The sequence below is a fragment of the Lepisosteus oculatus genome, chromosome 2 (genome assembly GCF_040954835.1).
Source record: "Lepisosteus oculatus isolate fLepOcu1 chromosome 2, fLepOcu1.hap2, whole genome shotgun sequence".
NCBI classification, from domain to species: Eukaryota; Metazoa; Chordata; class Actinopteri; order Semionotiformes; family Lepisosteidae; genus Lepisosteus; species Lepisosteus oculatus.
Window position 1 is genome coordinate 57,254,062 of NC_090697.1, and position 13,690 is coordinate 57,267,751.

Consider the following 13,690-nt stretch of genomic DNA (forward strand, 5'->3'; position numbering starts at 1 on the left):
ACAGTAACAATAGATTTCAACGGCTTATACAGTGGTGCCTTCAAACTTACATGAAATTAGAATTATAAAGTAAATACATTAATCTATGTATAACAACCAATACAAATGCAAGGGAAATAACTTAAGAATAAACTAATATAAGAAACTGTACGATACCCGTACTGTACAGTATATCATTGCCAGAGTCATACGTATTGTAATTGAAATATGTTTAACAGCATTTATGAGGAGTCATACTGTATGTACAGACGGTCCAACAACGGTCAAATTAACACGCAGCCTTAACCTGCGAATTTGTATTCGTTGTGTAAAATTAGCAGTAGTTACTTTAAAGCATTTATACTAAGTTGGTAGTTTTTGCCAATTGTATAACACGACATAAACGTATTTAAGATCACCATATTGACATTAAATTAAAAATTAAGCAAATTGAATGCATTAATTTAAAAAGAAAACTTCTTTAAAAGCCATCATCCTAATATTCTCATCCCAGCTACGTTTACATAATGTACCATTTTAAGTACCCGAAGGTACCACACATTCTCTCATTAACATGCTTAGAGACTAAAAAGCTAAGTATAAAACTGCATAATGTATATATCTAAAAATGAATGTGGTAAAGTGAATGGTTACTGTGTTTTGTGCACGCAGCTACCTAAAGGTACCAACATGCTAACTTTGGGATGAGTGTCTACGCGATGTGTTGAAACTGGACCCCCTGCCTTCTCCTTCTGGCTCCTCTTTTCCCATCACACTCAGTCCCACTGCCCACATGCAGGCCAAGAAGAGATACCTGCTTGTGTCTCTAGGGGCCTGTATTCTACTCCTTGCATACCTTGGGGGATTGCAAATCGGAGAGTTCCATCACCAGCACCATCACCTCTATAAAGCTTCCCACGGACAGAATCAGCTACGGCAGCACTGGCCACAATGGATTAACCCTTTGAATACATACCTAGACAGAGAGGAGCATGGTGAGGATGGTCATCAGCAGCAGGGAAATCTCTCTCCACGAGAGAGACGGGAGGTTAGGAACAACATCTATAAAAGCACCAAGTGCAGGATGGAGACGTGCTTTGACTTCAGCCTCTGCCAAAGTGGTTTCAAGGTGTATGTCTATCCTTTGCAGAAGGGAGAGAAGATATCGGAGAGCTACCAAAAGATTCTGATGGCCATTGAGGAATCCCGGTTTTACACCACAGACCCCCGCCAGGCTTGCCTGTTTGTCCTTAGCATTGACACCCTCGATAGGGATCAGCTCTCATTTCAATACGTTCACAGTATGAAGACCAAAATCCAGGGCCTTCCAATGTGGAACAATGGGAAAAATCACCTGATTTTTAACCTCTATTCCGGAACTTGGCCAGACTACACAGAAGAGTTGGGTTTTGATATTGGGCAGGCCATTTTAGCAAAAGCCAGTATTGATGTGGATAATTTTAGACCCAACTTTGACATTTCAATCCCTTTGTTTTCAAAAGATCACCCTCAGAAAGGAGGGGGGAAAGGTTATTTGACATTCAACAATGTGCCCCCATCAAGGAAATATTTATTAGTTTTTAAAGGGAAAAGATACCTGACTGGTATTGGTTCAGAAACTAGAAATGCTTTATATCATATTCACAATGGGGAAGATATCATTTTATTAACTACTTGCAAGCATGGGAAGGACTGGGAAAAGCATAAGGATGTAAGATGTGACAGAGATAATGAAGAATATTCAAAGTAAGTGCTCCTTTTTCTATGTACAGTCTTTTTAGTGCTTGTCTAATGTGTTCTTAAAAGTAGTTGTTAAAGCGCTGTTTTTTCAGTTTTAATTTTTTTTTTGGTAAACATAGTGGTTACTTTATGCTTGATCAGATAGAAGTTAATGGTTTCTTCCTATAAAACTAATGAAGTATGAAACAAATCCCTAAGTAAAAGAAGACATTAGTGGATGTATGGTTTCAATTGCCTTACTATGCAAAATGTATGTGGGTTTTTTGTATGATGTTGCTTGTGGTTTACTGAAAACTAACTTATGATACTTTTCTTTATGGCACTTTACCTCTGGTATGTAATTCCTCAAAAAAACTAAATTGCAGCACATCTACTTCAATTTTTTATTTTACTTTTGATCATACTCCGTTTTGGACTTTTTAAATAAACTTTTGGAATTAGCCTGTATTATTTGCTAATGTCTGTATACTGTAAGATGATTCTATTGTATCTGTCTGTGTTGCCTGGTTTACAGGCTTTAGTAAAAGTGCTATGACAGAACTATTCACCATAGAGATCATTATTCTGCACCAATATGCTACAAATCATTAATGGACTTAATAGTTGACAATTGAAACATGCTTGTTGTATCCCAGCTTTCAATTAGCACTGAGAAGCTAACTGACATTTTGTAATTAGGAAATGGAATTCTTTCTTGCTAGATTCTAACAGTATCATTGCAAAGACAGCTACTGAATAAAATGTGCTACTTTCATTCAAAATGTATACCCTTCAAGTTCAAGAATAATGACATTGCCCTGCAATGGATTGATTTATCGATTCGGGTTTTGCATAATGCCAACATTAACTTTGTGATGTATTTATTCTGTTGTCTGTGCACAGTTGTGCTTCTTACTTTACAGTCTCCTGCTGAGGAACATTTTGACCTGCTTTTATAGAAGAACCACTAACCTAAATAAAGCAAGGCAACACTGAATAGAAACATGATTTTATTCCAATCTGTTATACTCTGAAAGCCTGCCACTGCTTCATGAGATGCTTTCTGAGACTGTGTATTGTTTTAGTGCGAAATACTTGATATAGAGGGCCTTGCAAAAGCTATTGGTACACAATTCATTCCTCAAATCCTTCACTATATATCTCAACTGAACAGTGTTTGAGTAATCCAGTAATCCTATCCGGACGCAAGTGATGGTTAAATTTTTTCTCATATAACCAGTTACCACATGGGAAACATTGGGATGTCATTGTATTAGACAGCTATAATTTATTTTGTGTGGTGCAGGATTTTATTTCTCTCTATTGTGGTAGGATGAACTTGATTGTCCAAAACAATGTTAACACAAGTAGTGTCTAGTGTTGTAATTCAAAATCACAATTCTGTCTCTATAGTTATTTTGTAAAGTACTGTATATTGTTTTTTTTTTATAAGAAAAGCCTACAGACTAGAACTTTGTGACACCTATGCCTACCTGCGATATATCAAGTAATCCATTTGGAAATGTCTTAATCAAAATGAGGTTTGGGACAAACTTTTATGAAGATACTTGCACCTACAGTAGTATGTTTATAATGTGAACTTATAATAAGTTCAGGAATTCTTGGAACACAGAGAATTGTCTTTTGAGCCACACAGTATGACAGTTGTGTCATGTTGGTATGCATTTTAAGATGGGGAGTGAGCTGAAATGTCACCCACTGTAAAAAAAAAATGTATTACTGTAATTGAATGGAACCCAAGGTTTCAATCATAGGCAATTCATTGTTGAACTGCATTATTGCAGTGTTTGCCAGAACACCAGAAGTGACATTAAAATGTTTTCATTTGAATAACCAGATGCTTTTCAAATACTGTTAAATGACTTTCTGTGCTAAAGCACTGTATAGAAAAAAAATTAAAAACCTGCTTCTTTGCAAATGAGTGCAAGTGCTTCTCATGCACTGCTTTGAAAAGGTTGAGTGTGGTCCATCAGGAAATTTTGTGCACTAAAAAAGAAGTGGTTACTTGAAACCACATTTTTTGAAGCAGGGAGATTGAATCTGTATTTTTATTGTGATGTGGATTTTAAAAATTATGAAAGGATGTGCTGCATCTCCAGAAACAATGTTTTTTTTCTGTTCTCAATTTTTTTTCCCTAATGAAAAAACTACCCTGCTGATACATTGTTCATGACGCACATACTGTTCATACAGTACCTTCTGTGTTGATGCTGTTTCACACACATTGTGAATAATAAAATCCTGATTATTTTGTGTTTATAAAAGTTCACACATTAGCTAAATTCTCGGCAATCGTTTTTAAGCTGTAGATTTTATAGATTTTATAGATTTTACAGTAGTTGAATTATCAGCTTATCAAATATATGTCCTTGCTAACCTGTCACCTTACTGAAGATTACCTGATGCTTGGCTGACACACATAACAACACTTCTCATGAAAGGCCTTCATATTTGATTTTAAATGTCATTTGTTGCCATCTTTGCTAAAATCTGAATTATATCACAGTGTACGGGAAGATTGCACTTCAGTCAATAAATCACTCCTGTTGCCTTATTTGAGAAGATGTAATTTTATTTCACACAATGGCATAGTATTCATTCACTTTTTTTTTTACTAAAAACTTTAAAGTGATTGGTCTTTTGTGTGACATACAGAATTTTTTTCCATCCAAATGATATGTTCAGTAAACAAAAGTATGCCCTTGATTTTTGCCAAGTTTCCCCATGTATCACAGACTTAAATGCCGTCTTTTGAAAAGGATTCCATGGATCGTTGTTTTCAGTAGATACAGTGTTTGTGGCTCTAGTAGTTGAAGATATATCAATTATGGAAGGAGAAGCCAAGTTGATTTTATTTACTGAAAAATAAATGTTGGCTGAGTTCATTCTGTGGCTGTGCTCAGATGGTGTGATCAGCACCATCTTGAAGCTGAATGTTTTCACTGGAACTGTCTGCCAAAGCTGCATGCCTTTTTTGTGACAATAACATCAGGCACAGAAGCAAGAACCCATTCCTTTCTATCATGTAAGAGCAGAGAGCCAGCTCTTACTCAACTTGCTCAACTCAAAGTTGAAAAATAACTCACCTTTCACTTATACATTTAGGGATTACTAGCTTGTGTTTTCATTAAAACCTGTGTAATGCATGAAAAAAAAGGTGATCATATGTCCAAGATAATGTTTTATAGCATTTAAGGCAGCATAGATACAGTATTTCACAGCACAGAGGTTATATCAGGAAATAATGAAAAATGTAGAAAACTTACAAAAGATAATTTTAACTGCTCAATCCCAGGTTGTTATTTAAAATGTCACCTAGTTTACAGGCAGTAATTGTGAAATAACACCATCTGGAAAATCCCATTTTGGAAACTGTCTGGAAATCAAAATAACCCGTGAATTCCTGTTAATTATCATTTGATTCTTTCTCATCGGGGAGAGAGAGGAAGTGAGAAAGGGGTACATTTCAGTGTTACACAAGTTTATGGGCATCATGTATCATCATTTTGTGCCGGACTAGTGTTCAGTGCTAATTTCAAATGAAAAGGATGAAAATGTGAAAATTGAAACAATACTTTGAAATAATTTATTGGAAATGCTGATGAAATAGTTATTTTGTGTTATTGTTCACATTTGTATGAATATACTTTCCAGGGTTTCTACTGTATTAGAGATACATTCTAAATACTCTGGGTGGACAAATGTGGAGTATTCTGTGAGCATGTCAATTTTCTCAATAAAGTGTTTTGTAGTTCATTGCTGTGGAAGTGGGGATTATTGTTCTCTTAGAGGTAATAAAGCAATTACAAGCCACTTTAATGCAGCCTTTCCCAGCAATGTTATGCCTACTTCAAAAATCAATTTAGCTTTTTCAAACTATATGCAATTGGGTTATGCATAAGTATGTCTGGTTTCCGCATGTAGTCATATAGTTTTTGACAGGCAATAACTTAAGTGCCACTTTTTTTTATGAGGAATAAGTGAGAAACAGAGTGAAAAGTAATCTCTTCTCAAAGAGGTATCCTCCCTTTTGTGCTCCTGAGCAACTGTAATATACCCATAGGGTAGCTCAAGACATTTCTTCCTGCTTTTCCATTCAGGTCACCTAAATCTGTGGTGTAAGTAAGTGAGATGGAATGCTCACTGTATTCTTAATCTTCTCGCTGACCATTATGCATTTATCATATGGTAGGTGATAAATGGAACTGCTTCTGAAAATGTAGTGAAACAGGTCGAGTTGTCAGTTATGGTGCTTTCAAAATATCCCTTCTATTGATCTTGGACTGAAATATCACAACATTCACTTGAGGATCCACAACATTCAACGATTCGGGAGCTCTATGCATTTGCTACAACAAACACTACACCTGTCATCAATGAATTTTAATGAAAGAACTAAAATAAAAACAGGATGGAGCACATGCATTTATAATTGCGTATATAGGCAAAGAATGTGTGGTGAAAAGTAAATGATTTTATCACTGCTGGCTTTCAAAACATTTTGAGGGTCTATATATACTGCCCTTTCTTCTGAAACATACAGTAGCCTGTTTGTTTAAACCACTGGGAAAGCTCCTCTTACCACAAAAAAACAGAGCCAGAGGGAGTGGTCTGAATTGTGTGGTATTGTACTTGTACTTGTACTTGTGTGGTATTAACTGTAAATTAATTAGTTAAATAGCTTTTTTAATTATTGTATTTTGCAACGTCCCTTTATTTACAAAAATTAGGCTTTCAATTGTATGTTATATTGTGAAACTAATTCACAAGTGCTTCCTGTTATGCAAAGTAAGTATCCAGTAGGATCCATACCAATACTCCTTTTCTTTCATCTAAAATGTAAAATGCAAATACTGTATGTAGAAATGCGAGAAAAGCCAATATTTCTGAAACTCTGGAAGCTGTACAAAACATTGTTTCTTCTGATCTCGATTTTACTGTATTTGCAATCATTGTAATCAAAATCAATCTTCTTCCCACCTTAAATAACCTTCAAAAACCATTAAAAACAGTAAAGACGCATCTTTACTGTTTTCAGAGGCTTCAAACCATTATGCATGCCATTAAAAGACATGCATCAAAATGAAAGAAAAGTTCATTTTAAAAAAATCTTGGCCCTTGTCATAATGGCAATCAGTGTCTTATTAAAGTGACCAGAAGACCCATCTATCAATGTATTCTGTAGCCAGCATTGACTGGCATCCACCAAACCATCTAATAAAACTCAAGGTACTGTACAAAATGCACAGTGCTTGCAGAATACGCTGTTATATGATGTATAAATCACTGTTTTTTGACAGGTGAGAAACCATCCCGAGCTCTTACTTCATTTTAGTGAAATCCTAAGCCCTCTTCCTCATTAGTGCTTTGGAACATGGTCATTAATACACACTGTCAGCTGCAAACCCCAAAGTCAGGTATTAAAACTGTAGGGTCATTGACTCACCTCTTCTGTAAACACAGATAAATTATGACAAGTGCTCTTTTTTTAGGCATGGCATAATCATTGTTACACATTACTCCAATGAGCGTCTTGCTCCATGACAGATTCAACATCATTACTGCCACTGCTTGGCTGGTTCCCTAAACGAAATCAGGCTTTGTTTCTTGAGGGTTTTCTAAAGTGTTTCTTGATTTGCTTATCATAGAGCTCTTAGTTGATTTAATCATATTTAATTGAATAAGAACTGAAGCAATGAATGGAACATAGCCTAATTCCAAAACTGTATGCTTATAAAAAATAGAACCTGCATGGACTGAGAGACTAAAAAAAGTAATAAATCACAGAGTAATTGAGAACTCTGGATTAAAGGAAAACAGATTTGATGATTCTTGGAAGAGTAGAATGTAAGAGACCTGTTTTCTGTTACACACATGAGAAGCACATCCAGTGATTAAATCTGTATTCACTTAAGTAATTCATTATGAAATTTAACAGATTTAAAATGTGATAATTTATCTACAAAAAGGTCCTAAAATATCCTACCATGTGAGCCTAAGGCCATTCTGCAGAGGTGATTTGTTTCCAACATACAGTAACTTCCTTGCCAGGAACTGAAGGAGTTTTTGTTAATTATTTCCAACATACTGTTTTTGGTTGCATCCATAGGGTAGAAAAGGTACAGAGTAAAGGAAATTTATGCACACAGGAAAAACGTGAGCTATTCGAGACCTTATAGTCACATGCTGCCTATATGACGACCACCATCTTGTGTTTTGAAAAATTGGAAAGAAAATTGTAAAAGAATGAAAAAAGCTTTTCTCTTTCTCAAATAAGCAGATTTTAAATAAGTTTTGAAAATTCAAAACAAACCAGTGCAAATGGTACTGTATGGTAAATGAGAAACAACTGATCAGGTAGTGCTGTTCTGGTTCCACCTGAACCTTTTATTTCTCTTCAGGAAAGCAACATCCATTTAATGTTTATTTTTCAGGAAATTATTGTTAATGGTTGTGACAGTTGGAATTTTGACCACAATGAGAAGCATCTTTCTCCTATAAATAGTTTTTTTTATTCATACCTGAATAGTTGACACGGTTAGTTATGCACATTATAAGTGAAATATGTTGAAAGAAATAAAGTATTTTTATAAAATGCTTGTGAAACATCAGAAACTTGCAAACCTAATAACACATTTCTAAAAACAAAACAAGCCATACTGTATTTACCACATTTGTTTCTTGAAACGTGGTGTCTGTTTTATCTCCACTATTTTCACCTTGGCTCATTATGTAATTTAGTGTTTTTATGTTCACAGTTTTGTTTTAAGAGTATAGTTTACAATTCATAAACCTGTTCAAAATGTCTCAGATAACAGGTACAGATAACATAACAGATAACAACATTGCTGTTTCTGGTTCTATATGCTTTCCATGGCAAAATGTGCCCCTTTTCTTTCACTAGTGTTTAATAATGAGCTGGTAATGTCAACCCTAGCATGGTACAGTAAAATGCCCTGATAGTAGTTTTTTATTGCTTGCAAAATACGGTGGGTTGTTATAATTTGATCCTTATAATATGGTGTACATTTGTGAGGCATAATTAACGAGTACCCTTCATATAGCCTTTTGCCAAGAGAAGTGTATGAAGATGTTCCCCCACAGTGCAAGGTACCATTAAATATACTGTATAGGTAATAACTCACTAGGGACCTTGGTTTTTTACTGAACAGCACAATCTTTATAGATTGCCACTGATGCAGAACAACTATATTCCCCAAAGCAATGGCAATCTGCGTGGTGCAGCAGTTTAGGGGAAGAAATGAATTGTTTGGTTTTCCTCTTAAAGGACTTTTTCCAGTTGAATGTATTGGTCAAGTGAAAAAAAAAGCTAGTAGTTATGTGTAGAAAGTGAAGCCACATGTCCTGCTCTCATAACTCAGTTCTGTTTCTAATCCTGTGACTAGGGACCCTGGAGTCTGATTTTGATGTGACTTGGTTTATCCAAAGAAAATTAAACTGAAATACAGCTATGAGTATCTTTTGCTTCCATGGATTAATGAGTAACTAATTAGTTTGCCTTTAAAATGAGTGGTAATGAGATGTTGCGACAGCTAGTTTTAAATGTTTAGATTTATTGAAAGATTCTTATGCTATAGTGTGCATAACGATTATGTACTTGCAACATCTGCGGCTGTGCTGTAAGAGACTGCTATCTTAGGGCTGATGTAAGGCAGGATTATCTACTGTTATAGTACTACCTACAGTAGGTTACTGTAGCTTGTCAATCTATATATATATATTATCTGCGTTTTCTGCAAGAGCATATTTTTTCAGTCAGTAATGAACGGGAAAGACCACTTGTTTCTTTTTTTTGTTTGATTTTTTTATGTATAAGTAATAAATGAAATTCAATTCCGCACTGAAACGTAGAAAGAAGAAAACAATCCATAATGAGTGGTTAAGTTATCTTCAGCTGTGAGAAGAAGGTGTCTCCATAGCTGAAATATTGTTTTTTCTTCTTTCCATAACTTTTTAGCTCAGAATGGACCTCTACTTGTTCCTTTGCAGTCTGCATTCTGACACAACTCCCCACTCAGACCTCTATACTGTACTTATTTACTGTATATACAGTATGTAATTAATCACATTGTGATGTGACGAATCCTTGACTATTAAAGTATGTAACACCGGAGTTCAAAGGAAATTTCTTACGTAAACCTTACTCATACAGCATGTCTAAAGACATAATATCTCTATCCTATGTGATCCTTGAATGACATGTGAATTCTTACCATACAGCATACAGTATAACAGCATTGTTTCTTTCAGATTTTGAAAAGGTATATACAATGGTCAGATTTACTGTAATAATGAGCTATTCCTTAGAGTTAGTTCTAAATTTACTTTTTTATTCAAAGGAATTTTTAAGATCCTGGATTTTTTATATGACCATTAATGTTAGGATTACTTACAGTAAGTATTGGGGAAATTTCCATTTATGGGAAATAATACTGTCTAAATGCAGTTCAAGCTCACTGAGAAAGTTTCTTTATAGTAGTGTACATATCTGTACACACACTAATGCACCCAAGATGTCTGTGTCAGAATTTCACTCTCAGCAAATTAAAGTGCAATTTTGCATGTGTTTTTATTTAGAGCTCTGAATATCTGAGACATTTCAGCCAACGTTAATCATATTAAGCGGAGAAATTTGCTGATTCAGAGTCATTTTGGAGGACGGAAATGGCAACAAAGCATGGATAACAAATGTATAGGTTTTATTTGCTTTTTGATATTTGAACAATCCAGAAATACATTATGTCAAATTTAGCGGTTAGGAATGTATTTGCCACTTGGTTAAACTTGGTTTAAGCAGTATTTATGATTCTGATTAATGATTGCAAATAGCATGGGAAATAAAGGGAGCCTAGCTGTGCATTGCTGATAAACATGCTTTTTGGGGGGTTTATCGTATCCCACACTAATCGTTAAAATATATTTTGATTAAATTAACTACTGAGGTTTCTGAAGTCGCACAGGTGTTTGAAATATGTTCCACTCTGTCTCCAGATTAGATTTAGTTTTCTCAAACTGTTACAGTACAATGGGCTCAAACCTTGTCAGTAAAAAGCTGTGCAGTATTGTATTGGAATCACAGAATTTATATTATATTATTATAAACTATATGGCAATGTTGACTAGACTTTAAATAAATAAAAAACATACAGCACTGTAGGCTGATTTTGCAAATGTTCCTGAAATATCAGGACTGGAACTTCATTGAATTCCTTTTTTAAGGATGCATGTATGCTTTCTAGTCTAGGGAAAAAAAAAATTAAGAAACAAATAGGAGCAAACTACACATTCAGTGTTGTTCAAATAATTTCAAATCCTTTAAGCAAATTATTTCCATTCTTTTTTTCATGATATTTTTAAGTTATGGCACGCAGAAACATGGTTCAACAGTAAAGGCATGATTTGGACATGAAAGTGCTGTATGATCTTTTTTTATAATCAACAGAATGTTGTACAGCAAGTGTTGTTTTTAAATCCAAGAGATCAAATAATAAAGGGTGCACATTCTTTTGCATACTGTGAAGCCATTTTTAGCACTTTGCTGCTAATGTATCACACAGCAGGCACCATTGCTAGCATGCAGAAATCCATTAACGCCAGCCCACATTCAGTGACACCAATAACAAAACACAAAGACAGGACTGCTCTTTATTTAGCGATGCTGCACAACTGGAAAGGCTTTGTGAAGAAAGCATGCAGGGTTATGAACAAATTTGAAACACAAGGATCATTACAGCATTTGGTATTATGTGTTCATACTGCACCTTTTGCCATTTGTCACTACAATTTTGATTTGCATGAGTTTCAAGTTGTTGGCCTTTCTGGTATTCATTCTTGTTCTAGTTGTGTGTCTAAAATGAAGCAAAATCCTTCAAAGGATGTACAGTAGAATAGGTTAATACTCCTTCGGCTGATGATTGACACAAATAGTATCAAAAGCAAAAATCACAGCTATTCATTGTATCCAAAGCACCATAAATGGAAGAGGTAGGTAGTGTTTGGAGCAAATAGTAAGACTTACCAGTTTCCTTTAAATTGGAGACAATGAGAAATAAACTCATTGAGCCACAGTATGTACAGTACAGTACCCATGTCTTTGAAGCATGGTTGCAATAATTAAAATAAGCTTTTCACTTCAGACTGCGTTTTGCAAACCAATACCAAATTGTTTAAAAGGGGTTGTTACAAATATTGTTACAGAATACAACTGAATGAACAAAAATGGCATGATTATCTTCACACTTCTGTATTCATAATTCTGTATCTTATCCCTAATTCAAGGCATGCTTTTCAAATAATAGGGGCTACAATTCTGCTGCATTAATTTCCCCCAATGTGCAGATACTTAGGTCAAAGCTACATGACCCACATTTTGCTCAATTTTCAATGTTAAAAACCCACAAAAAGTTTTTCTTTACTCCCTTTTAATCATAAGTTGTGAATAAGAGAAGAAAAAAGAATAAGCAATGTCTTATACTTGTGTTTCCTCTAAGTTTAATAATACAGAAACTCAAGTTTTGGTCAACTTCTGCTCATCTCTATATACAGTAGATGTCTCCATGTATGTCTCTATATTTCTGTCCCAATCTGGAGTATCTGAGTGATGTTTTCTTGAGGATTGTGACCATCTTGTTTAATACTCTCAGCAAATATAGGAATTGTATATGTGTATATACTGTGCATTGTATGATGAAAATCAAAGTGATTCAAAATAGGATATGTCGATTAAAACACATTTACTAATTGTACACATAGGAACTTTTCATCAACAGTGAACAATTCATGTAAGAAAGTTTGTAAATACTGTATGAAGATGCCTTTTGGGCCATCTAACCCATTTGGTAGTAGCTAATTGATCCAGGGATCTCAGGTGTTTCTTGAGATAAGCCAGGTACTTGCTTTAAAAACATGGTTGAATAGCTTATTCCCAATACCCACAACCCTTTGGTACACTGGTTTATGCTTCATTGTTTTTTTTTCTAGAAAAAAAAACGCTTGGTTGATTTTATGAAGGCTTTGAGGTTTTTGAATACTCAGTTGCCTCGTGGTGTTATCCGTTGAAGCTAAAGAGGTTCAGTTCCTTAAGCTTGTCAGTGTAGGACGCTTTTTGTCCAGGAATGTATCTACATTATATGCTTTTCTCTTAACTGATTCCAGTGAAGCAATATCTTAAAAACTATCAAAATATTATGATTGTTACATTTGTTTAAATTGGGAAATGTAAACAAATCCCTACCACACATTTTATCCATTGTCCAGCATCTGCTATACAGTAGATAAATGATAATAAAGGTGACCATGCCTTTATTAAACTGTACATCATAGGTTTCCCACAGAATGCATTCCTTCTATGCCTCCTACTGTACTATTTAAAATTCAAAATATTTTTTATGTTGATTTTATGGGATTTTAGTGTTCTTTTGCTTAACCAGGTACTGTAGCTAGGTTACATGCCACACAGTATACAGTATGAGTCTGTGTTGTTATCCCAGTCTCTCTTTTGAAAGTGGTCCCTGTCTTAGTCTCTTTTAAAAGCTGAAGCTAGATAAATCTTGTTTTCCTTTAGACATGTTTTTCATTATATTAAGTAATTTACATAAAAACACTTTTATGATATTTCCAGATATTGTGAAAGAATGTGGGAGGTGTTGTAGACAACACAGGGCATTAGCTAACAATATCAAAAGTGTGGGTTTCTTTCATCTTTCACGACAATTTCACAAGTGTACAGTAGCCAGTAAAGAACTCTACATATATTATACAATATGTATATGTAAATTGTAACTGGCAAAACACATCAAACAATGAAAACAGATGAAAACTAGGTTTTACACTCTTTATTGCTTATACTGTAAGTGTCAGACTGTAGATGTTGAAATTTGAAGATGTTTTTTACTACTGTACTTGCATGTCTCCTTCATATACAGTATACTGTGCATTCTATTTTGTTGGA

The 13,690-nt window shown here is 34.7% G+C and overlaps 1 protein-coding gene across 1 annotated transcript in view; it reads left to right on the forward strand.

Annotated features, from left to right (window-relative positions):
* LOC102698389 (exostosin-1-like) overlaps nucleotides 1-13,690 on the forward strand; it is a 396,583-nt gene that overhangs the window by 1,775 nt on the left and 381,118 nt on the right. Inside the window, exon 2 of the mRNA XM_006625674.3 lies at nucleotides 652-1,725. Coding sequence (XP_006625737.1) covers nucleotides 773-1,725 — 953 coding nt within the window. The 5' untranslated portion in view covers nucleotides 652-772. The remainder of the gene's footprint in view (nucleotides 1-651; nucleotides 1,726-13,690) is intronic.